Here is a 25,137-nt window from a genome sequence, read left to right on the forward strand (position 1 = left end):
GCTACAACTTCTAACCTAATACTAACAAACGGTTGAAAGCTAAACGCCCATTAAGATTAGTACTTTACATACTTTATAGAGATCGACTGTTATTGATACGGCTTGACTATCTTGATCTGCTCCTTAGGGGTTTAGTGAAATATCATTGACACGCCTACTATCTTTATATGGTAAGTAAAAGTCGTTTAGCGTAATTGACTTGCATTAATGGCTAATGTTTTCTTTGTTGTTTACATCCCAATGTATGTATGCTTTGTGTTAAGTATCGGCCTATCAATAAGGTTTTAGTAAGGAAGACAACCCTTTACTTCTTTTGAAACTGAACTTTATCACCAGGATGTGTCAAACTGTGATTATATGGGCCAAGCAGGATCAAAAGCGCAAAACATGATCATCCTTTCGCATCTTGTCATAGACATAAGTAGTGGACGTCGTAGTAGAACATGCGACTGCTAACCCGAAGTCTCGTTTTTTAATCCCAGGTTCCTGTCGCCTGTCCCCTAGTCCACTCAGTTCTGATGGGTACCCGAATCACGTTAGGGAAAGTAAAGGCGACTCAGCATAGTGCTGACCACGCTGTCCCTTCATATTACGAGTTCACTGACACAGTTAAACTCTACTTCACCTGCGAATGGACCGCCGGGTTTGAAAGAATACTATTACTTTACTCTAAGGTGACATTTGTCATTTTAGTTGATTTTCTTTAGAAATGAATGGTCATTTTATTTGTAAATTTGTCAGCAGCTACAATAAATGCTGCAGTGAAGTGTTACATGATGTGATTTGTAGATCCCCGATTACATTTGTTATGAACTACTGGTATTCTATTCTTCGCTTCTTCGGCCTAAAATAAAACACAAAAGAAGGGAGGGAGAGAGGTCGAGGTGGTGTCCAGCCCAATAGAAGCAGCAGGCGTAGAGAGAGGAACAGGTGCTCCAGTAGGCAGATGGTTGGGCTCAACAGTACACAGTTCATCAAGTCAAATACAACAAGGAAGGAATAGCCTTGGTGGATTGCGACACCCTGCTTACTACGTTGATTAATTCAATTCAGATTTCTTTTAGATCATCTCACATGCTCACATCTTAAAATTAATTATATTAACTTTTCATTACATACCGTTATTCCCCCCCCCCACCCATTTAATATAGGCCTACATCTATTTTTTGCTCAAAATGTAAAGTCCTAATCCCCCCCCTCTACCCCACCTTCCACAGGGCGCCTTTACCCTTTAGAGCGGGACTTTTAACAACACCTGGCGAGAGTACGAACCCGCGCTCCACCTCCCCCTCCCCTTCACCTCGAGAAAAATAGAGTATAGCAACAGTATATCCGGAGTCCCTCCAACAGGCCTCGCCAGGTATAACAAAGGTTCCGGAAACCCTGGGGGTGGGGGGTGGGGGGGGGGGGGGATTGTTTTCTTTCGTCCAACCCTGGGCGGCAGGTTGGGGGAAGGGGAACGTTATTATAGCAATTAGACTCGGATCAGCGGACGGCACGCGACCAGCGGTATAAAAGCTGCGCGGACGGCGCGTGCCCACATATCGTTCGCTAGTCGGTGCTGGCACAAGATCGCGTGCCGCCAACACACCTCACTCAAGACTTGGCGACAAACCAACAACTAACCAGCTTTCTTCACCTCCTCTAGTCTAGTGTAAAACACACTGCAGTCAATCGAACCTTTTTTCTTCAACAAATGACATAGGAGAAAACACAATTCTCCATCGTTGACTATTCAGTGCTCGGACTTATTGAATCGGATACTTATTGAACTGATCACCCATTTCTACAGTGCCAGCTGATCCAAGTTGTAAGTAGTACTAGCACTCGATGTTTACATCAGTCTCATTTCATTCGAGCTGTCATTTATTTCATTTATTGGTACTGCTAACTTATCATTCGAGGATTTTAAAAACATTAGTAATCTAAAACTAAGAGCTAGTAATTGGTGTTTCTTAAAGTTAATAATTAGGATAGACCTTTATTTAGGCCTATGATAACGACCTATACCTATCTTATTAGTGTTTATTTCAATAGTTTGCTTCAATAGGCCCTAGGCCTATAAATTTTAATTTCTATAACAGATGAATGAAGCTCAATCAAATGAAATTGCTTTCTTTAGGCAGCTATGATTTTAGTGATATGTTTCTGTTATTATGTCCTATAAATAATGCCTACGGAACAAGTGGTCCGATTTAAAAAAGCGATTATGTTTTTGTTCTTGTGTTGGGTTCCCATGTTTCTCATGTAAATAGTGTCTAGACTGCTGTTACCAGTCAGAGCCTCAGCTCAAACAAAGAGCTTTCACTTGATCGAACAAACGGGAGCTTATCTACCAGCTGTTCCTGGTCCAGGTCCATAGTCTGGCTGACTGAGTACCTGACTGCTGGGCTAGCTAGCTACCATGTTATCAATAGACATGAGACGACTCATGCTATAGGGAAGGGTTTCATGGTGATAGATTAGGAAGGAAGGAAAAGGGGAGCAGATGAGGCTAGAGAATCTATGAATAAAAGAGTTGCCAACCCTGCCTTGGTACAGCCTGCGGGAGCTTGCTTGCCTAGGTCGTTTGTAAAATATCGGCAGGTATACCTGCCAACGTAGTTCTGGCATTTTCATAGGTGTGCTAGGCCAGCTCGCAGGGGAGTTGGGAGCTTTTTTTCTTACCTTCAAGGTTAAACTTTGTTAACACATTTTACCGACAAAGTAAAAAACAATCTTCAAGTTTTAATCTCCTAAGCATATTACTATTACAAGTATTTTATGACCTAGATAAAAAAATCTGTACCGTACTAGACTTTTAGTAGACAACGAAGAGAATGTTTCGAGTTGGAAGTATAAAATGTTGGTCAGCAAGTACCGAACGGAATCAATGTGAGAGGCTTGTGGGAATGAACAATTCCACAAGCTGGCCATTTTCCCACGCTATCAGACTACAGGTACGCTCACGTTCTGGCACATGTTTGATGGTCTCTTAGTACCTGCACTCAGGGCCTGGGGGAGGGGAGGGTATAGGTAAAAGTTGGATTTATGAAAATGGAAAAAATCTGTGCGCAGACCTTAGTCCTCCTTGGGCTGTAGCGCCACAGGTTGATGGAGGGCTTTGGAGGGGGTAGCTACGATACCCTCCTCCATTTCTAAACACCTTACCTCATTGGTACTCAGAAGAGAAGAGGGGAGTGAAAAGGACAAATAAGCATAAAAATTAACATGTTCAGTAAAGTGAATGTAAAAGAAAAAAAAAGGCAAAAAGTACTAGATCTAGAAACGGCACGTAGTTGGCCGATAGTTTGAGGACACTGTGTTGTGAACACTTTCAACATCCGATATTCTAGTTATCCAATCTAGTATAGCTTCTCGCGGCTGGAATTTTAACAACAGTTCGGGCGGAAAGACGAAGCTACGAAATTCAAATTTTCGTCAGCAAATGGTTAAGGTCTACTAAAAGTACTATTTTACTAACACAAAAGGAACATAGATACTATTGTACTATGCTGCCTAACTTGAATTGTTAAACAATGAAAATCGAAGTTGTATTTTGCAAAAATGAACATTTATTATTGTTGAACCTAGATCTAGATCTAATTCGAAAAACGATGATTGTATAAATGCCGTAAAGTCATGTTTTTTGTTTCTTGGTATCATTTCAGAATAATCCAAGTTTTTCTGCCACCAAACATGGCCAGAAGCCTGTTGTACACCTGCCTCTTGCTAGCCTCCTTTTCCATAACCAAAACAAAAGGTAAGATGATAAAGAACAGTACAGGTTCTTACTATCTTAGTGTGTAGAGAACGGGCTGGCAGAATCAAGTTGTTTGAAATCTTCATCCACCGACTGTTGACATAGGGTTGTGTCAGTGTCTGACCATGTTTGTCATTCCGTCAAGTGTTCACATGGCTCTCTGCCCAGCTGACACTTGCTACTGTGTGCTCTACATTAGACTTGAGACCAAGTAGAGAAACCTCTGTGCTCTACATTAGACTTGAGACCAAGTAGAGAAACCTCTGTGCTCTACATTAGACTTGAGACCAAGCAGAGAAACCTCTGTGCTCTACATTAGACTTGAGACCAAGTAGAGAAACCTCTGTGCTCTACATTAGACTTGAGACCAAGCAGAGAAACCTCTGTGCTCTACATTAGACTTGAGACCAAGTAGAGAAACCTCTGTGCTCTACATTAGACTTGAGACCAAGCAGAGAAACCTCTGTGCTCTACATTTAAAGCTTGACCCACACATTTTATTAAGATAAGCTTACATGTCTTGAACACTTTTTAAAAGATGACATTGTGTTCTTAAATGTGTCAACGCAAAGAGCACAGGAGCAGAATGTGCACTGATAAATCAATTATTGGATTTAAAAACACACTAACAATTGATTTTTTTGTCACTAGGTGAGATAGTGTCCTCATGTTTTGGTGTAAACAAGACAATCAACTTTGACTGTGGTGTGGGCAACATGGTACACATCACCCGAACATTCTATGGCTTTAATCCTAATGGCCAATGCCGCCTCATTGAAGGGGAAGCAGGTGTTGAATGTACTTTGGATGAACATGCAGAATATTCCTGTGTTGGACAGCAGTCATGTAGCATTAATCTGCCAAGTGGGCAATGGGGAGTGAGCATAGCAGCTTGTGGTCAAAGGAGCAATTACTTTCAAGTTGAATATACCTGTGTACCAGGTGAGAGAGCTTTTGGGAACTTATTTCTACACCTTAGTGTTGTTGGCACTTATCAATCTTAGGTCATATTGCTTTAATTCCAAAAACTTTAATAGGAATTTATTTTCTTCCTGCAGTTAGTTCAGTCACCAACATTTGCAACCAGCAGAAATTAACCGCACAGAGTGGCTACATTATGACCCCACGTTATCCATCTAAATATATTGACCAGGTGAGTTATACTTTCTTTAAAGCTTCACTTTTGACTGAAGTTTAGATGATGTTTTGTCTGAAGTTTTGATGAGATCTTGTCTGAAGTTTAGATGATGTTTTGTCTGCAGTTTTGATGAGTTTTGTTGAAATATTGCAGCATGCAGACTAGAGACTCTAATGGTATTAAAACTTGAATCATTTTCAGAAGGAATGTTCGACAACAATCCTGGTCCATCCATCGCAGAAGCTGAACCTACACATAATTGAGATGGATCTTGAGCCAAGAGGCCGCACAGACTGTGCTGATCTTCTTTATTTCAATGACAAACTGCGCAGCATAACGCTATGTGGACAACGCACTAACAACAGCTACAGCATGCACTCAAACTTCCTAACCATTCAACTTCAATCCAGCAGTGGTGGCCTCAGTAAAGGCTTTTGGCTTTATTATGAAGGTACTTTGTCTTCACTCTTGTATAACATTTTAAGACGTTCTGATTTTGACAGGAATATTTCCATGTGGCTAGATGAGTTCAGTGTCCTAATGTTTATCTGTTTTTGTTTCAGCTGTCCCACCACTTCCAACATCCTTGACCCCTCCACCAGTAGCTCAACAAAAAGTAACAGCAGCAGATGAAACACAAAATGATTCCTCTGATGTTAAAGTTGGTGAACCCAAACAAATCAATGAAAGTGGCCAACAGTCTCTATTTATGACCACCCTTAAAACTCAGTCTCGTACTACAGTCCCCATGTACTCTGTATCTAAAAATTCTGGAAAACAGTTGCCATTTGGTAGGTTGACGGCATTTCATTAGTTTCACATCTTAGAAAGGAACTGTTGTTTTATCTTTATTTCATTTATATTTACACATGTATTAAGTGTATTCTTTCCTATCTACAGCTGCCATTGCTGGTGGAGTCATTGGTACACTGAGCTTGATACTTGTTCTTCTTTTGCTGTTATTATTCATTAAATGGTAAGTCCAGGTTTAAATCGTAGACAAAAGAATGTGAAAATCTTTTTAAGTTACCAATAAATTATTCTTAAAAGATTGTTTACCTTTAAAAAAAATCTTTTTTTCTTCATAGGTGCAAAGAAAGAAAATACAACAAAGCTGAAAAGATTCTGGAGATAAGAAATCCAGCATTCCGAAGTAGCAACGACTTTCATGAAAACCAATCTAACAATGGTTATTACTGTTGAAGAGACCATTCAACTGAAAGCTATGATGACTATGAGGCACCAGAAGACAACTGTTAGCCAATTAGATTGACACCAGTTCAGTAACTGCACGGCTGTGAAACTTGGTAACCAAAGAAAAAACCTGAGCTGAAGCTGAACACGGCTAAAACATCAACAGCCCCAACTCATTTTCTCTCTCTACAGTCAGTTGATACTTTAAGGAAAGCCAAGAGTAATTTTAAGTTGGCTACATACAATTCATGCATAAACTTCATATAAGAGTTTTCCCCCCACTAATGTACAAGGAAACTATCCAGTTCCCCAGAAATCTGGGTTGCCACAAACTCATTTTTTTGTCAAGAGAATTACAGCACTGCTTCATGAAGGAGGAAGCAACAGCAGCATTTCCACATTCCATTGCTGCACATGGACTATAAAGATGTTTGTTGGAGGTCATTTAGAAGATAAGAAAATGGCAAAAAGTGAAGTCTAAACTATGGCCAGCAGCAGACAAGTGGAGATAACCTACATGTGTTAGATTATTTGCTTCATGGTCTCTACATTTTTGTATAGGATCAACCAAGCATGGTATTTATTTATTTTAATGATAATTGTTGTCACTATTTATACTTTAATTTATTTGTAAATAGTTTTAAATATTTTAATTGCATAAATTATATTTGATTTGTACATTAATTTCTACATTGTTTTATGAAATCAATAAAACGATGCAGGGTAAGCAACAGAAATTTTGAATCAGAATATCAATGATTTTAATTAGGCATAATCTATATTGATGGTTGATTTTTAAAAGCAGATCTTAATCAAAAATGTTTTATTAAAGAGTAATGAAAAAACTAGTAGTATATAAAACAATTGACAATTAGAGTCAACAAATGATCTCACACATTATGTTTATAGAGCAAAATTGATTATTTTGTCTTATTTCTTTTTGTACAATACTGTATAAATGTTTTTTTGTTAATCTTTTTCACCAAATCTAGTCATATCAAAAAGAAAATGTATAATGAAAATCTTGTTTATATTCATGTGGGATAATTTGACATATACAGTTTTGAAATATTTTGTTTGTTGCACAATTTATGCTGTGGGTTAGCTTCCACAAATAATCTCTACAATTAGGGTAAGTAAATGATGTGGTAAATAATGTATGATAAGTGCTTGTTAAAATAACAAAGAAATGTGTAGGAACTGGGAATATCTTAACATTGCTGTTTGAACCTGAAATTGTAACAGAAAAAGAGCACCAACCCACTCTCATTGTATATAAAGTCCCTGTGATATCTAGTCATTCCATTGGTAGTAAATGTAACTTAAGTAACAGTTTTCACAGATTAGCTTAGTTTGTGAAGGGAAATGAATATTGCTTAAAAAAACTGAGGTGAGGTTTGTTAGGGAAAATAATTTGATAATATGCATTTTATAACCGTCCATTTTTCTGATTATGCAAAGTAATTCTTTTAGCCAAAGGTCAAAGCATAGCATAAAATGTTTGCTACTATTACTATACTAAATAGGCTTGACCTTTAGCTTTAGTGAATGTAACTTTTTTCTTGTTGCTTGCCATTCATGTACAGTGGCTCACAAATGTATTTGTCATCAACAGCATTATTTTCTATACTAATGATCACTCATGTACTGTTCAAATATTGCAGAAAAGCACTTTCAATTTGTTTCAAAAATTAAATTAATGCTTAGAATTTGTTCAGAAAGCCATTAGGGCTGGCTTCTGATATCAAATCCAAATTTAATTTATACCCTTTACTATTTATTTGATAATTTATTCTTTGGGTTGTGAAGTACTTTGTTGGACTTACAAACATGTATCTAGTCAATTTGTATGTATGTAAATATTCTGATCTACAATAATGAATGAATGTATTGGAATGCAGGCCACAAAGTTGCTATGTTTTTATTTAGGAGGAAAACAATAATTGTACTATTATCTATACTTTGTTTTTGTTATATTTTACTAAAATGAGATTAACAAAAAAAAAATGGATTTACCTTGGATTCATAATGAGTCTCCTAAAAAAGTAGGTCCATGTGATGTAATCCATGGCATCTTGCTTTGAACTGATTGTTCCAGCTACAATCTCAGCATTAAGGTGGTCAGACATCACTTCCAGAAGGCTGATAGAAAAATAAATACATATACACATATATCTACCCATACATATATATATACATATACATAATATATATATACATAAGAAAAATAAATACATATACACATATATCTACACATATCTACACATATATACATATACATAATATATATATATATACATATACACACACATCGCTATACTATAGATCAGGGGTCGGCAACCTGCGGCTCGCGAGCCGCATGCGGCTCTTTTGGTGTCCAGATGCGGCTCTTCAGCTCCATGCACAAATATTAATAATTATTTTATTTTATTTTCAAAACTCATAAAAATATTAATCTGCAACACTCGGTAATAAACGATATAACAATAGATATAAGCAATAAACATTCATTATTATATTAAAATATTTAGTTACTCCCTATCTCAATGTACTTCCTATTACATTGTCCATTCCAAATTGAAACATTCAACTTCATAGTGGATATCACAAATAAACTAAGCCAGCTAATGATTAGTGTAAAACTGAAAGGAAAACCCGGACTATGTCTTGCTTGAAGAAGTGGTTTGTTTTTAAAAAAAAATACTTTTTTGTTGAATAGGCCTACATGGTGAGCGGTAAATTACTAAATTACGAAAAATCTGAAAAAAATATCGTTATGAAACCAATGCTACTATTCAATCACTTCAGCATTAATATAAACAAAATGAAGGATGTTTTCACTGAGAGATTTGAGCAATTCAAAACAAATGCAAGTACTCTGACTTACATAGTAGATCCTCTCAGCACAAATTCAAATGAGATTATTTCATATATTCAAAGCTATTTATTTCAAATTACATATATAATATATTTGTTTAGGATTATATATATATATATATATATATATATATATATATATATATATATATATATATATATATATATATATATATATATATATATATATATATTTATATATAATCCTAAACAAATATACTATTTACATAAAAATGTTAGTGGCTCTTTAAAAACGGGGGTAATGTTGTAAATTGTAACTTTTGGCTCTTTTGTCTTAAAAGGTTGCCGACCCCTGCTATAGATGGAACCATAAAAGTAAACATCCAACCATGCAGTGTTTTTCAGTGCACCACAATGTCATATGTGGAGTGATAGAGTAAGGTTTGTTTATATAACAACATAAAGTTATTTTATAGTTGCAACTGTTTTTACTCTTTTGCATAACGTAAAGAAAATATTAAATACACGCACATTCCTAAAACATATTAAAAGGATCAATGTCAAATATCATTTTCGTTTATATTCCTAGAAAAAGTGGATACATTTTAATAACGTAATAACAGTAGGGTAGAAAAATCAAATTAATTTAACTCTTTTTTTTTCTAATTTTGACAAGGGAGGTAATTTAAAAATAAATTAAAAACACGCTAATTAAAAAAAAGTGAATGCAAATCAACGGATGTCCTAGAAGGAATTAGTGTTGCAATAATATAATAAGCAAAATATGAATCCAAATTATGCGGATGTGTAAGAGGAAAGTTTGTTAGATAATTATAATTAGCATGGATTGATAAAGGCACATATATACATACACATATATATACATATATATATATATATATATATATATACATATATATATACATACATATATATATATATATATATATATATATATATATATATATATATATATATATATATATATATATATATATATATATATATATATATACATACATATATATATATATATATATATATATATATATTTATATATATATACATTTATATATACATTTATATATACATATATATATATATATATTTATATATATATATATACATTTATATATACATATATATATACATATATATACATATATATATATACATATATATACATATATATACATATATATACATATATATACATACATACATACATACATATATATATATATATATACATATATATATACATATATAAATATATATATATATATATATATATATATATACATACATATATATACATACATATATATACATATATATATGTATACATTTATATACATATATATATATATATATATATATATATATATATATATATATATATATATATATATATATATATATATATACATATATATATATATATATATACATATATATACATATATATGTTCTAGATCAGCTGACAGGCAAGGGATTTGCAGTTTATCTTCCTGCTAGTATTGACATATCAAAGATAAGGAAAATCGTATTATACTGGGCACATTTTAGGTAGACAATTACCCAACTGATCTTAAAACCCAAAGTTAATAGGCCTCTTGTATTAAAGATGGATGGCTGAATTGAGCCTGACAATTCAATTAAGATGAATCTGTAGGTGGTTGACGGTTTATACCCAGCATGAATAACAAAACAAAAGTTGTACAGGCGCTTAAGTGGACAGACCTTGTGACAAAAAATGCCTTGCGCATGCCTGGCACTGAGCTAGGCGCTGAAATTAATTCAAGTAGGCTATTGATCTGCTTGCGATGAGTTATTGAAAGTAAGATATTTATGGTTTTTAATTAGTAGTTTCAGTAATGTATTTGCTGTCGTTTTTTCTTCTTTGCGCTGCAGAATTTGTTTTAAATTTTATTTACTTATTCTACGAAAAAGGCGCCACTATCTTTAAAATGGTTCTAGGGGGCTGCTCCCCACCCCACCCTGCATACACTACTGGTGTTTGACTTATTTGAATTCTACTTTCAAATCAGCACACTGTGTTTGACTTACTTAGATTCTACTTTCAAATCACCACACTGTGTTTGACTTACTTAGATTCCACTGGAAATGGTTCATATAAAAACTTTTTATAGAAGTGTTTCTTAACATCATGGACCAGTATGACTGCTACACCTTGGTCATCAAACTGTGGCCGTCCAGCTCTACCCATCATTTGGAGGACATCTGAATGACACAAAGCATCAATTATTTGGTCAGGTCATTTAGAGCTAAACTTTCTTTGAGAGAGTTCAATAACCTTGAACTATTGTCACTAGAGTCAATAAAAGAATTAGCATTTTAAAGCAAAGTGTATATGGTTGTTTTGTGTTCTGCTCGTCTCATTGCAATGGTTTAGTTATAAAAATTACTTTAGGCAGTTACCTGTTATAGGAAAATCAACATATCTGCGAGTTTTCCCATCAAAATATTCTGTACCTTTGACAACAACCAGATGAGCAGGAAAGTTAACTCCCCAGGCCAGAGTACTAGTTGCTATCAAAACCTGGTATGGTAAACAAGAAACTATTGTTAGATTAACTTCTGCAAGTAATAATCATGAAAAAATCATCTATTATTGGTTCTCATTTTAAAAATAAACTTTATCAGGTAATATGTTCATTGTCAAAATCAAACCTCCATCATTATATTTAATAAGACCACAGTTTAGGTAGTATCAAACCTACATCATTATATTTAATAAGACCACAGTTTAGGTAGAATCAAACCTCCATCATTATATTTAATAAGACCACAGTTTAGGTAGAATCAAACCTCCATCATTATATTTAATAAGACCACAGTTTAGGTAGAATCAAACCTCCATCATTATCTATATATATAATTCTCCTCTTCGAGCCGTTAGAAAACAAGCTGCAAACGCTCTCCCTACCTCCCCACCCCTACATGGTTTTAGTGAGCTGTGTTCACTCTAAATGTTTACAAGCAGAGCCAACGATTTTAAACGTAGGGGGGGGGGGGGGGGGGGGAAGGAGGGGGGGGTTATGGTCCTTAACGAGCTACTTATAGTGTTTTAAAGAAATATTTTCAGTGTCAGCGTTGGTACTGTCGAATTCACAAATTATGAATTATTGAAAATTAGAAACAACTAAATAGCGGCGTATGTTACGCCGCGGGCCGGCTTGTATTTAATAAGACCACAGTTTAGGTAGAATCAAACCTCCATCATTATATTTAATAAGACCACAGTTTAGGTAGAATCAAACCTCTATCATTATATTTAATAAGACCACAGTTTAGGTAGACTCAAACCTCCATCATTATATTTAATAAGACCACAGTTTAGGTAGTATCAAACCTCCATCATTATATTTAATAAGACCACAGTTTAGGTAGAATCAAACCTCCATCATTATATTTAATAAGACCACAGTTTAGGTAGAATCAAACCTCCATCATTATATTTAATAAGACCACAGTTTAGGTAGAATCAAACCTCCATCATTATATTTAATAAGACCACAGTTTAGGTAGAATCAAACCTCCATCATTATATTTAATAAGACCACAGTTTAGGTAGAATCAAACCTCCATCATTATATTTAATAAGACCACAGTTTAGGTAGACTCAAACCTCCATCATTATATTTAATAAGACCACAGTTTAGGTAGTATCAAACCTCCATCATTATATTTAATAAGACCACAGTTTAGGTAGACTCAAACCTCCATCATTATATTTAATAAGACCACAGTTTAGGTAGTATCAAACCTCCATCATTATATTTAATAAGACCACAGTTTAGGTAGAATTAAACCTCCATCATTATATTTAATAAGACCACAGTTTAGGTAGAATCAAACCTCCATCATTATATTTAATAAGACCACAGTTTAGGTAGAATCAAACCTCCATCATTATATTTTACGAGCCGACCTGCGGTCTATCATACGTCGCTATATAGTTGTTTTATTTTCTACTTTTCAGTAATTCATAATTTGTGAATTCGACAGTACCAATGCTGCCACTGAAAATATTTGCTTTAAAACACTATCAGTAGGTCGTTAAGAATGATACTACCCCCACCCTCCTTTCCCCCAACCCTACACTCCCCCCCCCCCCACCACAGTGAAAGCAGCCTCCTCTTAGTTACCTCACCTAAGTTTAAAATCGTTTCAAACTAAATTATCTGCCCCTTATAGCCGTCACTAAACCCGCTCTATGATTGTAAACATTTAGCATGAATCACAGCTCACCAGACCATGTAGGGGTGGGGTGTTAGGGAGCGCGCTTACAGCTTGTTTTCTAGCGTCTCCAAGAAGAGAATTATATATATAGATAAGACCACAGTTTAGGTAGAATCAAACCTCCATCATTATATTTAATAAGGCCACAGTTTAGGTAGAATCAAACCTCCATCATTATATTTAATATGACAAAAGTTTTGATTGTTAGAAACAAACCTACATCTTTGCTTTAAGCAAAAAAAAAAAAACCTCTTTAAAATGCATGAAAAATAATAAATAAGCAAATTCCTCATGGAATATATGGTAACTTTAGACCTGATCAACATAATTACACAAATATGCCCTTATAAAAATCACCTGTACTACTTTATTTATGTAATTAAATATTCTTAACCATGTTGTTACTAAATAAAATTATACATTTGTTTTTTAATGAATGATTCATATCACATTAGATAAAAATTAAACATTTGTGTTTAAAAATGAGTTACGGGATTTAAGAAAAACCCATTGACATAAAAATGGACTTTGTGCTCAGTAAAAGCTTGTAAAAAAAAAAGTGGATTGCCTGTATCTTCTGGTGGACAAACAACTCCTCTACAACTTTCCTGTCTCTTTCTGTCAGGCCTGCATGATGGATGCCAATGCCAAAAGCCAATGTGAGTTTTAAGTTAGATTCCTTTACTCCAGCACAAATCAGTTCAATCTGTTGAATAAAATGACATTTTACTGAGCATACCTGTTGGAGTTCTATTTACTTATCACAAGGATTTCAGTAGTTCTTAAAATACATAATAAGAAGGCTGACAAACATGTCTGGCCTTGTATTAGAATTTCAGAAGAAATTGTACATAAAGCCTTATTAACTAGCATTAGCTCTAATCGTTAAAAAATTGATGTTTTTAATGCGAGCAGTTTGTCTTTATTTAGTTTTTTTTTAAATTAAACTACTTAATTTTATAGTATTTATCTAAAGAAACTTCAAATTCAAAACATTTATTTCAAAACAAAACAGGGAAAGCAGCAAGAAAATTGTTTGGTAGAAAATACTTTAAAATTTGTCTCCCTTGTATCAAGTAACTAGTACATAAAGTAATGATATTGGCTCTTTCTTAGTGGGCTTATATCAAATGAAATGGTAACAATACAATTAAAAACTCAACTCTTATTTAATTTTTGTAAAATATTTTACTGGCCAATGTATATAAAATAAAGGTTGTCTTAAAATTGTACCATCAGATACATTTACTCAAACAACCAAAGGGAGCAGGAACACTTGAAGCTGGAATACACAGTGAGTCTCTCTGAGTTCATAGAGACACATAGGAAATCAATATAAATTGTCTACATATAAAGTAACTTGTTTTAACCCAGTTAAAAAGTGCTAGCTTAAGAGGGGGGGGGGGAAGATATAATAATATGAAAATTTTCAGTTTTCAGTTACAAAAAACATCTCAATATGTGCTAAAATATTTTCCAAAATTACTAAAGATTATAAACCAAAACTTAAAATTTTCAAAATTGGGAATTTCATTTATAATAAATAGTAAAAGAAATGAGTTGTTACATATTCAATTATTATCTTTTACATTTTTAGATCAATATGTAAAACATGTTTCATGTTAAAAGAATCCTTTTTGTTACATCCATTAAATAGGATTAATAAGTATTAATCTGTGTATAGCTGGCACACTTAGCCACTTATCTACAGTGGCTACAACCACATGTCAACATCTGCACCACTTGGTGAAACAATAAACAGCCACTATCTACAGTGGCTACAACCACATGTCAACATCTGCACCACTTGGTGAACCAATAAACAGCCACTATCTACAGTGGCTACAACCACATGTCAACATCTGCACCACTTGGTGAACCAATAAACAGCCACTATCTACAGTGGCTACAACCACATGTCAACATCTGCACCACTTGGTGAAACAATAAACAGCCACTATCTAAAGTGGCTACAACCACATGTCAACATCTGCACCACTTGGTGAAACAATAAACAGCCACTATCTACAGTGGCTACAACCACATGTCAACATCTGCACCACTTGGTGAAACAATAAACAGCCACTATCTACAGTGGCTACAACCACATGTCAACATCTGCACCACTTGGTGAAACAATAAACAGCCACTATCTAAAGTGGCTACAACCACATGTCAACATCTGCACCACTTGGTGAAACAATAAACAGCCACTATCTACAGAGTCTACAACCACATGTCGACATCTGCACCACTTGGTGAAACAATAAACAGCCACTATCTACAGTGGCTACAACCACATGTCAACATCTGCACCACTTGGTGAAACAATAAACAGCCACTATCTACAGTGGCTACAACCACATGTCAACATCTGCACCACTTGGTGAAACAATAAACAGCCACTATCTACAGTGGCTACAACCACATGTCAACATCTGCACCACTTGGTGAAACAATAAACAGCCACTATCTACAGTGGCTACAACCACATGCCAACATCTGCACCACTTGGTGAAACAATAAACAGCCACTATCTACAGTGGCTACAACCACATGTCAACATCTGCACCACTTGGTGAAACAATAAACAGCCACTATCTAAAGTGGCTACAACCACATGCCAACATCTGCACCACTTGGTGAAACAATAAACAGCCACTATCTACAGTGGCTACAACCACATGTCAACATCTGCACCACTTGGTGAAACAATAAACAGCCACTATCTACAGTGGCTACAACCACATGTCAACATCTGAACCACTTGGTGAAACAATAAACAGCCACTATCTACAGTGGCTACAACCACATGCCAACATCTGCACCACTTGGTGAAACAATAAACAGCCACTATCTACAGTGGCTACAACCACATGTCAACATCTGCACCACTTGGTGAAACAATAAACAGCCACTATCTACAGTGGCTACAACCACATGTCAACATCTGCACCACTTGGTGAAACAATAAACAGCCACTATCTACAGTGGCTACAACCACATGTCAACATCTGCACCACTTGGTGAAACAATAAACAGCCACTATCTACAGTGGCTACAACCACATGCCAACATCTGCACCACTTGGTGAAACAATAAACAGCCACTATCTACAGTGGCTACAACCACATGCCAACATCTGCACCACTTGGTAAAACAATAAACAGCCACTATCTACAGTGGCTACAACCACATGTCAACATCTGCACCACTTGGTGAAACAATAAACAGCCACTATCTACAGTGGCTACAACCACATGTCAACATCTGCACCACTTGGTGAAACAATAAACAGCCACTATCTACAGTGGCTACAACCACATGTCAACATCTGCACCACTTGGTGAAACAAAGGATACAGTGAATATTTTGTTAAAGTGTCAGGAATAGCTTTAATAATATAAACATCTACACCAGTGGTTCTTCACCTGGGTTGGATCAAAACCAATGGGTTCAGTGAGTCAGTCTCAGGGATTTGGCGGAGGTCGTGTCACACCCCACTCAAATAATTTGTGATCTGATTTTGTCAGTGCAATGATAGAATGAGCTGCAGCTGCTGATGGCAGTTCAAATAGCAAAGCGCAACATAACAATACAGTACTATTTCTATGGAATCTATAACTATGGAATTCATGACGTCATGACACACAGTGATGGTGTGTTGTGTGATTTCATTCTTAATATTTTAATCCCTTTATACTATGCACACACAAAATAAAATAAATAAAGACATTGCATAAATATGCACATTATGGATTCACATATATAATGGAATGGGACAGAGTCGCCTAGCAGCAGAGAGCTGGACTGAGAACCCGTAAGTCTTGATTTGAATCTGGGTTCAAGTCAGTAGACCATCCCTGAGTCCACCCAGCTCTGATGGGTACCTAACTCACATTAGGGTAAGTAAAGGTGGCTGGGCATAGTGCTGACCACACTATCCCTTCATATGCCGAGGTCACAGAAATACGTGAACTCTACTTCACTTACCCCGTAGACCGTCAGGTTTGAAAGGGAACTTTACTTTATATATGATGGAACTTGATGGTAGTCAGCGTCTTAGCCACTCTTAGCTGCATGATTAGCAATGCCAAGTTGAGCAACACTAGTCTAGCACATACAAAACTATGAGAACACTTGCTGGAGATGGAAAATACAACAACAAAAAGCTAACTGAAATCAAGATTAAACCACCCATTTCTAAACTTGTTTCTGAACTGCAAAAACACATTGATTTGCAGTTATTATTCATTATTATTGTTTTTTGTGAGTGTTAAAATCTATTTTACTGGTTTTATTAATTGATGATGTTGATAAATGGCTTTTTTGTGCAGCAGTTAAAATATATACCTATGTTTTGAATTTGACAAAAAAAAATGTTTTCATATTTAGAAGGGTTTGGTGAATGCACATTTGAAGCTGGTGGGGTTCAGTACCTCAAAAAAGGGTTAAAAAGAAGCACTTATCTATACAAAATAAAATTATAGGTTAATTTGTTTTAATCTGATTATTTGCTCCTCAAGGTCTTTCATCCCAAAATGCAATTGTTTTAAAGTCTCTAGTCTCATCCTCTCAGCTCGAATGAACTCTTCCAGTTCTAGATGTTGCCTTCTTACTGTCTCTTGTAGCTCAGCTTTCTGCGCAAGCATAGCATGGAGACGAAGTTGGTGGAATGAACTTTCATCTGGGCTTGTTATCTTCATCAGAATCAAGGCCAAGTCTAGGAGACAAACAGCCAGTAAAATATGCCATTTTCCTAATGGACGTATCAAATACAGCAGTTGAAACATGGATTCTCTCTAGGAAACAACAGTTCCAAGGCTAATACTCTAGTCACAGATTTTTACATGTAAAACAGTGTTAACTTTCATGACATAGTTTTTTTTTTATTAAGGGGATAAAAGTTATCAATTATTTTTATGAAGGGGTTAAAATTTTTCAATTAAATGGCTAGCTACAGATTAATCAAGTTAAAGCCAGCTACAAATAAATGCATTTAAAGCCAGCTACAAAATTATCCATGAACAGCCAGCTACAAAATTATCCATGAACAGCCAGCTACAAAGTTATCCATGAACAGCCAGCTACAAAATTATCCATGAACAGCCAGCTACAAAATTATCCATGAACAGCCAGCTACAAAGTTATCCATGAACAGCCAGCTACAAAGTTATCCATGAACAGCCAGCTACAAAATTATCCATGAACAGCCAGCTACAAAGTTATCCATGAACAGCCAGCTACAAAATTATCCATGAACAGCCAGCTACAAAATTATCCATGAACAGCCAGCTACAAAGTTATCCATGAACAGCCAGCTACAAAGTTATCCAGCAAAAAAATAAATAAATCACAGTAGCATTGTTGCTGCTAGTCTGACGGCAGGTGTTTAAAAGGGCCCTGAAATACAAATAAATACATTCAGTTTCTGTTGAATTTGAGGACTGAGATAGGTAACAATCTTTCAGCAGAAAAGCACACCAAGATACCCCCCTCCCCACACACTCAACACACATCATCACATCCCACACTACAACCAGAACCGAACCTCCCAGCCTGGATCAACTATATATATTCTTCTGGTATTCGAACATTGGAAAGAGTTGAAAATGACTAGATTGTATGAAGAAAGAGTGATTAGGCGATGTCATGTTTGTTTGAATATTAGTACATCGTGTGTGCAATTATTTATTTTGTGTTCGTATTTAGCCTATTTATATATCAGTAGATGACGTGTGTTCGTTTTATTTTGTAGGTGCATTTTATAGATGTCTATGTCAAGTCAATATTGCTGAGCTAAGTATGCAATAAACGGCAGATGTGGACGGCAAAATGTATTGATTTCTAGCCGTGGGAGAAATAAACCAATACATGATTTCTAAATAAATAGAAAAACAGAAGGTAGGCCTGATTACCAAGAGTGTAAGCTCTTAAAAACGTGTAGGCCTGAAATACTTAATGTGGGAAACATCGGACTCTACAAGAGTCATACATTCATTATGAAAAAAAATGCATAAAAACGTTTTAATAACAAGCTTTATGTAATAATGCACTAAAAAGTAGAAAATAAACGAGTTTCTTTAAATATATAGTAATACATTACTATTTAAATAACTATAAAGAAAAGCGTTTGTCTCGTAAATCGTAAATATTAGTCAAGTTATCAACCAATAGATAATAAAACTGCTAATTTAAAAAGCTGTCAATTGTGTTAAATGAGAGGCAAATTGGATACAAATAGGTTAACCTTTTAGTTTTAGCTAGATTTTGTTTAGCGCCCCCCCCCCCCCACCACCACCACACGCACTCACAAAAAAAGGCGAGATCCACCTACGCCAACAGTACTAAATAAATGGCTGTTTAATTTAGGCCTATAGAAGTCTCCGACGACTGAATCAGACCAAATAGTCATTCGACTGTCATTTTACGTGTGTAAAAGCGACAATTCACACCAACACTGAACAAAAATAAATATCTGTGCGAATATTATAATGTTGGAACTAGTTTGATGTATTTCTGTTTAGGTCTAATGTAAGCCTTACTGTCGATTAACGTTTTATAGGGCCTAAATAGGTCTGCCGTGACACAATAGCCCTATTAGTTGGGATACAATAACACGGGCCTGCCGTATCGTATTTACATTATTTATGCAGTTTTGTTTTGTTACAAACAATACAGATTAAGATTGTGATGTCCACATAGACCCTTCACCCCCACACCCCTTCTATACGCCGTCCACAATCGTTGATAGTTGCAGAGGCGTAGCGACCCTTCCCGGCGCCCGGGGACAAACCTTCAATTTTCAATTTGCACCCCGCTCTCAAACTTTCCATTTGCACCCCACCCCTCACTTTCCATTTCACCCCCCCCCCCCCCCCCACATATATATATTTTATATTTATAATGCAAAACTGCGCCTAAAATGAGATTTTAATTTGTTTTTTCAACCCATTTTGGCGCCCCCTAAGGTCGGCGCCCGGGGACATATGTACCCCCCCCCCCCATCGCTACGCCTCTGGATAGTTGTCGTCCCATAAAATAATGATTTCTTATATTCTCAAGATAAATCTATCTTTGTCGCCATAGAAATTATAAGCTAATTAATTAGGCCTAACGGTTTGTGGCCGATTGTGATTTTTAAAAATTACGAGTTTGCAATAGGTGGTAGATTCTAGAAACCCAAAAGTCCTGATCTCAGACTCAAAATCGAGAAGACCCACCTCAGATGGGTACATACCTCTTATTTTTAATACTAAAGGCGGTTAGACATGGATCTGGACATAAGAACTAATCAGAATGTCTCCTCATTTGCTGAGAACAAACTAAATATGTGAACTCTAACTAATATTTCCTATGATCACCAGGCCCGAATGGGCAACTAAGAAATGCATCTAGGGAGTTTTAGTCCAAAATAATAATAGATATCCTATACTTTAAAAAAAAACGACTATCCGAAACCTCATTTCTAATAACAAAAATGTAAAGCATCTGTCATACCGTTCTTAGTAGCGTAGCGTGTAAACAAAGGCGGTCAGGTATTTTTTCCATTGATTTGTAGGGTTAGTCTATAATGCTGCTTGTTTGAATGCTTGCGAGTGAGAGCTAATTCACAATGTAGACCTTATCTGACTGAATCGCATTCCATTGCTTTGCATTTTTCAAGAGGCGACAATCATCAACTAATTTGTCAGAATTCGGCCGCTGTTTGTGCTTTTTAACTCCAAAATCAACCAATTTTATTGTCATCAGCAAACGCTGTCCAGACTATTTATTTTAGGGAGCGCCGGCTTTATGCAAACAGTGTATGGGGTAGGAGGTGATGACGGCTGGTGTTTATACTAAAGTGTGTACTCGTGTTTGATATTTTGAAATAAAAATTGAAATAAGCTTGTGATTCAAATATTAAAGCATTGTCTTTATAAATAAAAAACCCAACAATTTCGCTTTAAAGTGAAATTTACTATGATTGGAAAAGGAAATTTGGGGCTCCTAAAAATTGGGGGCCCTTGACTGCAGTCCTCTCACCCCCCCCCCTTAATCCGCCACTGTATAGAGGAAGCTAGGCTGTTGCAATTTCATATATAAGTACTTCATCAAATTTGTAGTTCTGTACCAAATTTTCGGCAAATTCTGGTAACCGGAAGTGGAATTTCTTCTACTTTCGGTTTTTCAAAAGCCCATTACTTGAGTACTGTTTCTGAAATATAGACGAAATTTCACATATAAGTAAATGATCCAATTATCTGTTTTCTGTCAAATTTTGAGTAATTTCCGGAGACCAGAAGTAGTACTTTACGTTATTCCCAATTTCTCAAAAAACGCATATGAATTTATAAAGTACTAATCTTCCGTGCGCGATTTATTTTTCCACGTTATACTTTATTATTTATAAAATAGTTAATGGTCAAAACGCTATATGCATTACTACACGATGAACGATATTAATGACAAAGTAAAGAAATAACCAAATATCTAAAAATAAAAATCCGAAATATTTAAAATAACATAGCTACCAATACCTATTAGAAAATTTAAAATCAAATTATATGCATTATAAATTACCATAACATCATATTAAATGAACAAACTGATAAAGAGACAAGTGATTCCGTTAAAAACCCGGCTGTTCAATGGTATTTATGTTATTTTTTTAAAGTTATTAGTTTTGGGCCGAGAAAATTGTATACATTTCATAGCGTTATGTCTTGATAAGTAGATCTATATCAAATTTTAATGAAATAGTTCATTTCTTCATACTCTAAAATTGGAAGACATGTGACGTTATTATGTTTAGCGTTCTATTCACAACCATAAACACTTTTCCGGTTGCATAATTAAAAATGCCTTTCTACGTTCGAATATGCCTTTATTTTTATTTTCCTTCTGGGGTTTATACATTTAATACATCCAACATTTTATTTTCAACAAAAGTCTGTATCTTTAAGTTATCCATAAAATTCAAGTCGTTATAGACCCTACTTAAGTAATAATAATAAGACAATGTGATGCAAGTAAAATCACGGCATGTGTTGATGTTTACTTTTATGGTTCTAGAATCTATAGCGATGACTTAATTAAACACTACTTGGCCGCTTATATTATAGATATTTAGAAGAACATAAACACACAGAAACGTAAGCATAAAAATAAACTAACCAACTACGAACATTGCCTCTCTTAACTCCCGCAATCCTACGCCTAAAAAACAACCACATAAACCCTTACCCTCACCAAAACCAAAAACACAACACTAACACAGACACACATTTGAATTTTTTTCTTATGTAATTTCAATTTTTGTAAATCATCTACCAAGTAATGGGACGTAATTTGTTCAATTTTCTTAGATAAAATTATATATATATATTTTGAAGAATAATAAATTTAGGTTTATTTTGTTCTTTGCACTTAAACGTTAAGTTAATTAAAACGCTAAGTTTCAAAATTAACTTGGCGCGTGAAGACGCGCCCGATTCGATTTACTGTATCGCACTCTAAACATATCAATTATACAGACTTGAAATTTATCATGAGCTAAATGCGTAAAATAGTTTTATAACACGTTACTAACAGTTTGTTTTGCCTAATTAAACACTAAATCCGACACAAAATCCAATGTACACTATCATTTACCACATTAACTCGAATATAAACCAGTATAATACCCAGTGTTTCTTCTTCCGCACTATTTTCTCCGGGGGTGCGCTTGAAACTTTCGGGGGGGGGGGGGGGGCGCGGATAGACAAGATGCCTAGAAGAAGTTCTGATAAAGGCCACAAATTGCATTCCAATTTTTTAAAACTTAAACATCTTAACGCAGCAGGTAGATTAAACAAGACTTTTTAAAATCATAGGCTATAATTACTATAAACATGCATACATATTATATATATATATATATATATATATATATATATATATATATATATATATATATATATATATATATATATATATATATATATATGGGGGAGCCAAAAAATAGAGGAGGGAAGGGGTGTATTTTTTCTATTTCCGCCAATGGACATTAGTATCCATTATTTAAGATTTGAAATCCGGGTCATTAGTTCCGTATTTTAACCCCGTCTCTCATACACACTACACAGGCGTGGTCAACCAAAACCAACTCCAGCCAAACAATTGATCAAAGTAGGTGTAGCAATATATACGGTCGGCAAGTCACGAACACGCCGCAGGCTAAATAAATAGATAAGAGTACTGTGCAAAAATGAATACAACAGGACCTTTGTCCAGTGTAAAAAAAAAAAAAAACCAAGTAAGATCAGTAATACATTTTGTTTTTGACTGTTTACTGGGGGGGGGGGGGAGAGGCCCAGGCCGATATACTACAGTTGTTATTGTTCTACAGTAACTATCAGAGGCGTAGCTAGGGGAGGGCGGGGAGGGCGGCCGCCCCGGGCGCCGACCCTATGGGGGCGCCAAAAGGGGTAGAAAATAATTTTAAAAGCTCATTTTAAGCTGCAGTTTTTTAATTATAAACAGTCAAGGTAAAGAAATTTAACGGCTGATAGCCTTTGCTTACTGATTTAACTGTTTTCTACCTTGATTGTGTAACTGTAAACGTATATCCTTAAGAAATAGTGACCGGAAAAAACGCTTTCCAGCTTTCCTAGATGAGGGGGGGGGGGGGGCGCTTTTTCGAAGACTAAAATCGGAAAAAATTCACATCGGATTAAGGAATAAATAACCGATATCACTCAGAAAAGAAACCCTTTCTACTAAAGTGTATTTTGTGTTACATGAAAAAAAAAAGAGTAAGTGACGTTTAAAATCCGCTCTACCATTTTTGTCCAAGAGGGTGGGGGGGGGGCGCTTTTTCATTAACAAAAACCGCAGGATTTGTACTAGATTGGTGACTAGAAAACTCTTTTAACACTTAGAAAATAAATCAATTGTATTAACACTTAATGTACGATTTCACTACCCATTTTTGCTAAGTAATAACGCGACTAGCTCTTTGTACGATTCTTACGATTCTCTCAACTTCATCGTGAGAGATCAGATACTTTTACTTAATTGCATTACATCTTTCCAGGATCACTTCATTAAGAGAAATAAATATCACGGATTATTGTATTGTATCTTTATCCGATACGTAAAATAGCAGTGGTTCCTAACTTTTTGGAGGTACCGAACCCCACCAGTTATATATGCGCAACCACCGAACCCTTCATAATAGTTGTATCGTCTACACTTACAAAAACCGATCGTAAATCAAATGAGTCGGCTGTGTGTCTTGACCTCCGCGGAAGTCCTGAGACTGAATTACCGAACCTCTTAATTTTTTTCCGGACTGTCGCACACACACACACACACATATATATATATATATATATATATATATATATATATATATATATATATATATATATATATATATATATTTGGGGGGCGCCAAACTGAAAGTTTGCCCCGGGCGCCGGGAGGGGTCGCTACGCCTCTGGTAACTATACACTACTTCTATCAATATTACTCTCTAAATCTATCATTAGCACTCTCTACATCTTTCACTAGTACTCTTTACATCTATCCAATAAATGCAATAGTATTCTCTACATGTAGGTTTACTATCATTATCAATATCATCATCCCCACTTACCGTGCCTAGGGTAACTAAGATAAATGAAAACGCCACAATGAAAACCGGTCACATTTGACACGACTATCCACAGGTGTCAATGGCAGGAAGAGAGGAACGCTGAGAGGCGAAACGGTCGCTTTAACATGAACTAGATCTACATACCTGTGCATATTTAAGGCTCCTGGAGGAATATTTAATGTCTAACGTCACAGGTAGAAAATTTGGAGGCCAAATGTGCGCGGTACCACGTCAATACAATATGTCTACAGGCTTGTGGGCAACAACTCGTGCGGCGACAGATGGCACATGTGGCTAGGCTAGCCAAGCATTTCAAATACAGAAATGTTCATTCAG

General features: G+C 35.5%; 2 protein-coding genes across 2 annotated transcripts in view; one reads left to right on the forward strand and one right to left on the reverse strand.

The window, feature by feature from the left end:
* The first annotated feature begins 1,555 nt into the window (after positions 1–1,555).
* Positions 1,556–7,313, forward strand: LOC131957938 (uncharacterized). The gene is made up of 8 exons (XM_059322799.1): positions 1,556–1,810; positions 3,651–3,742; positions 4,394–4,684; positions 4,801–4,895; positions 5,082–5,331; positions 5,444–5,671; positions 5,781–5,856; positions 5,969–7,313. Exons 2-8 carry the CDS (start codon positions 3,679–3,681, stop codon positions 6,081–6,083), a joined length of 1,119 nt encoding a protein of 372 aa, XP_059178782.1. The 5' UTR covers positions 1,556–1,810; positions 3,651–3,678; the 3' UTR covers positions 6,084–7,313.
* The window catches only part of LOC131957936 (activating signal cointegrator 1 complex subunit 3), a 64,884-nt gene continuing 46,080 nt past the window's right edge, over positions 6,334–25,137 (reverse strand). The window contains exons 34-38 of the mRNA XM_059322797.1: positions 13,747–13,884; positions 11,355–11,475; positions 11,024–11,156; positions 8,091–8,216; positions 6,334–6,493 (exon numbers count right to left, since the gene is read on the reverse strand). Coding sequence (XP_059178780.1) covers positions 6,334–6,493; positions 8,091–8,216; positions 11,024–11,156; positions 11,355–11,475; positions 13,747–13,884 — 678 coding nt within the window. The remainder of the gene's footprint in view (positions 6,494–8,090; positions 8,217–11,023; positions 11,157–11,354; positions 11,476–13,746; positions 13,885–25,137) is intronic.

Source organism: Physella acuta, unplaced genomic scaffold (genome assembly GCF_028476545.2).
Source record: "Physella acuta isolate Inbredline_101_S28 unplaced genomic scaffold, ASM2847654v3 ptg001280l, whole genome shotgun sequence".
NCBI lineage: Eukaryota > Metazoa > Mollusca > Gastropoda > Physidae > Physella > Physella acuta.

Coding starts and splice junctions, on each gene's coding strand:
- LOC131957938 (XM_059322799.1), top strand. CDS start 3,679: ATGGCCAGAAGCCTGTTGTACACCTGCCTCTTGCTAGCCTCCTTTTCC. Junction 4,896..5,081: donor CATCTAAATATATTGACCAG/GTGAGTTATACT, acceptor AATCATTTTCAG/AAGGAATGTTCGACAACAAT. Junction 5,332..5,443: donor CTTTTGGCTTTATTATGAAG/GTACTTTGTCTT, acceptor TTTTTGTTTCAG/CTGTCCCACCACTTCCAACA.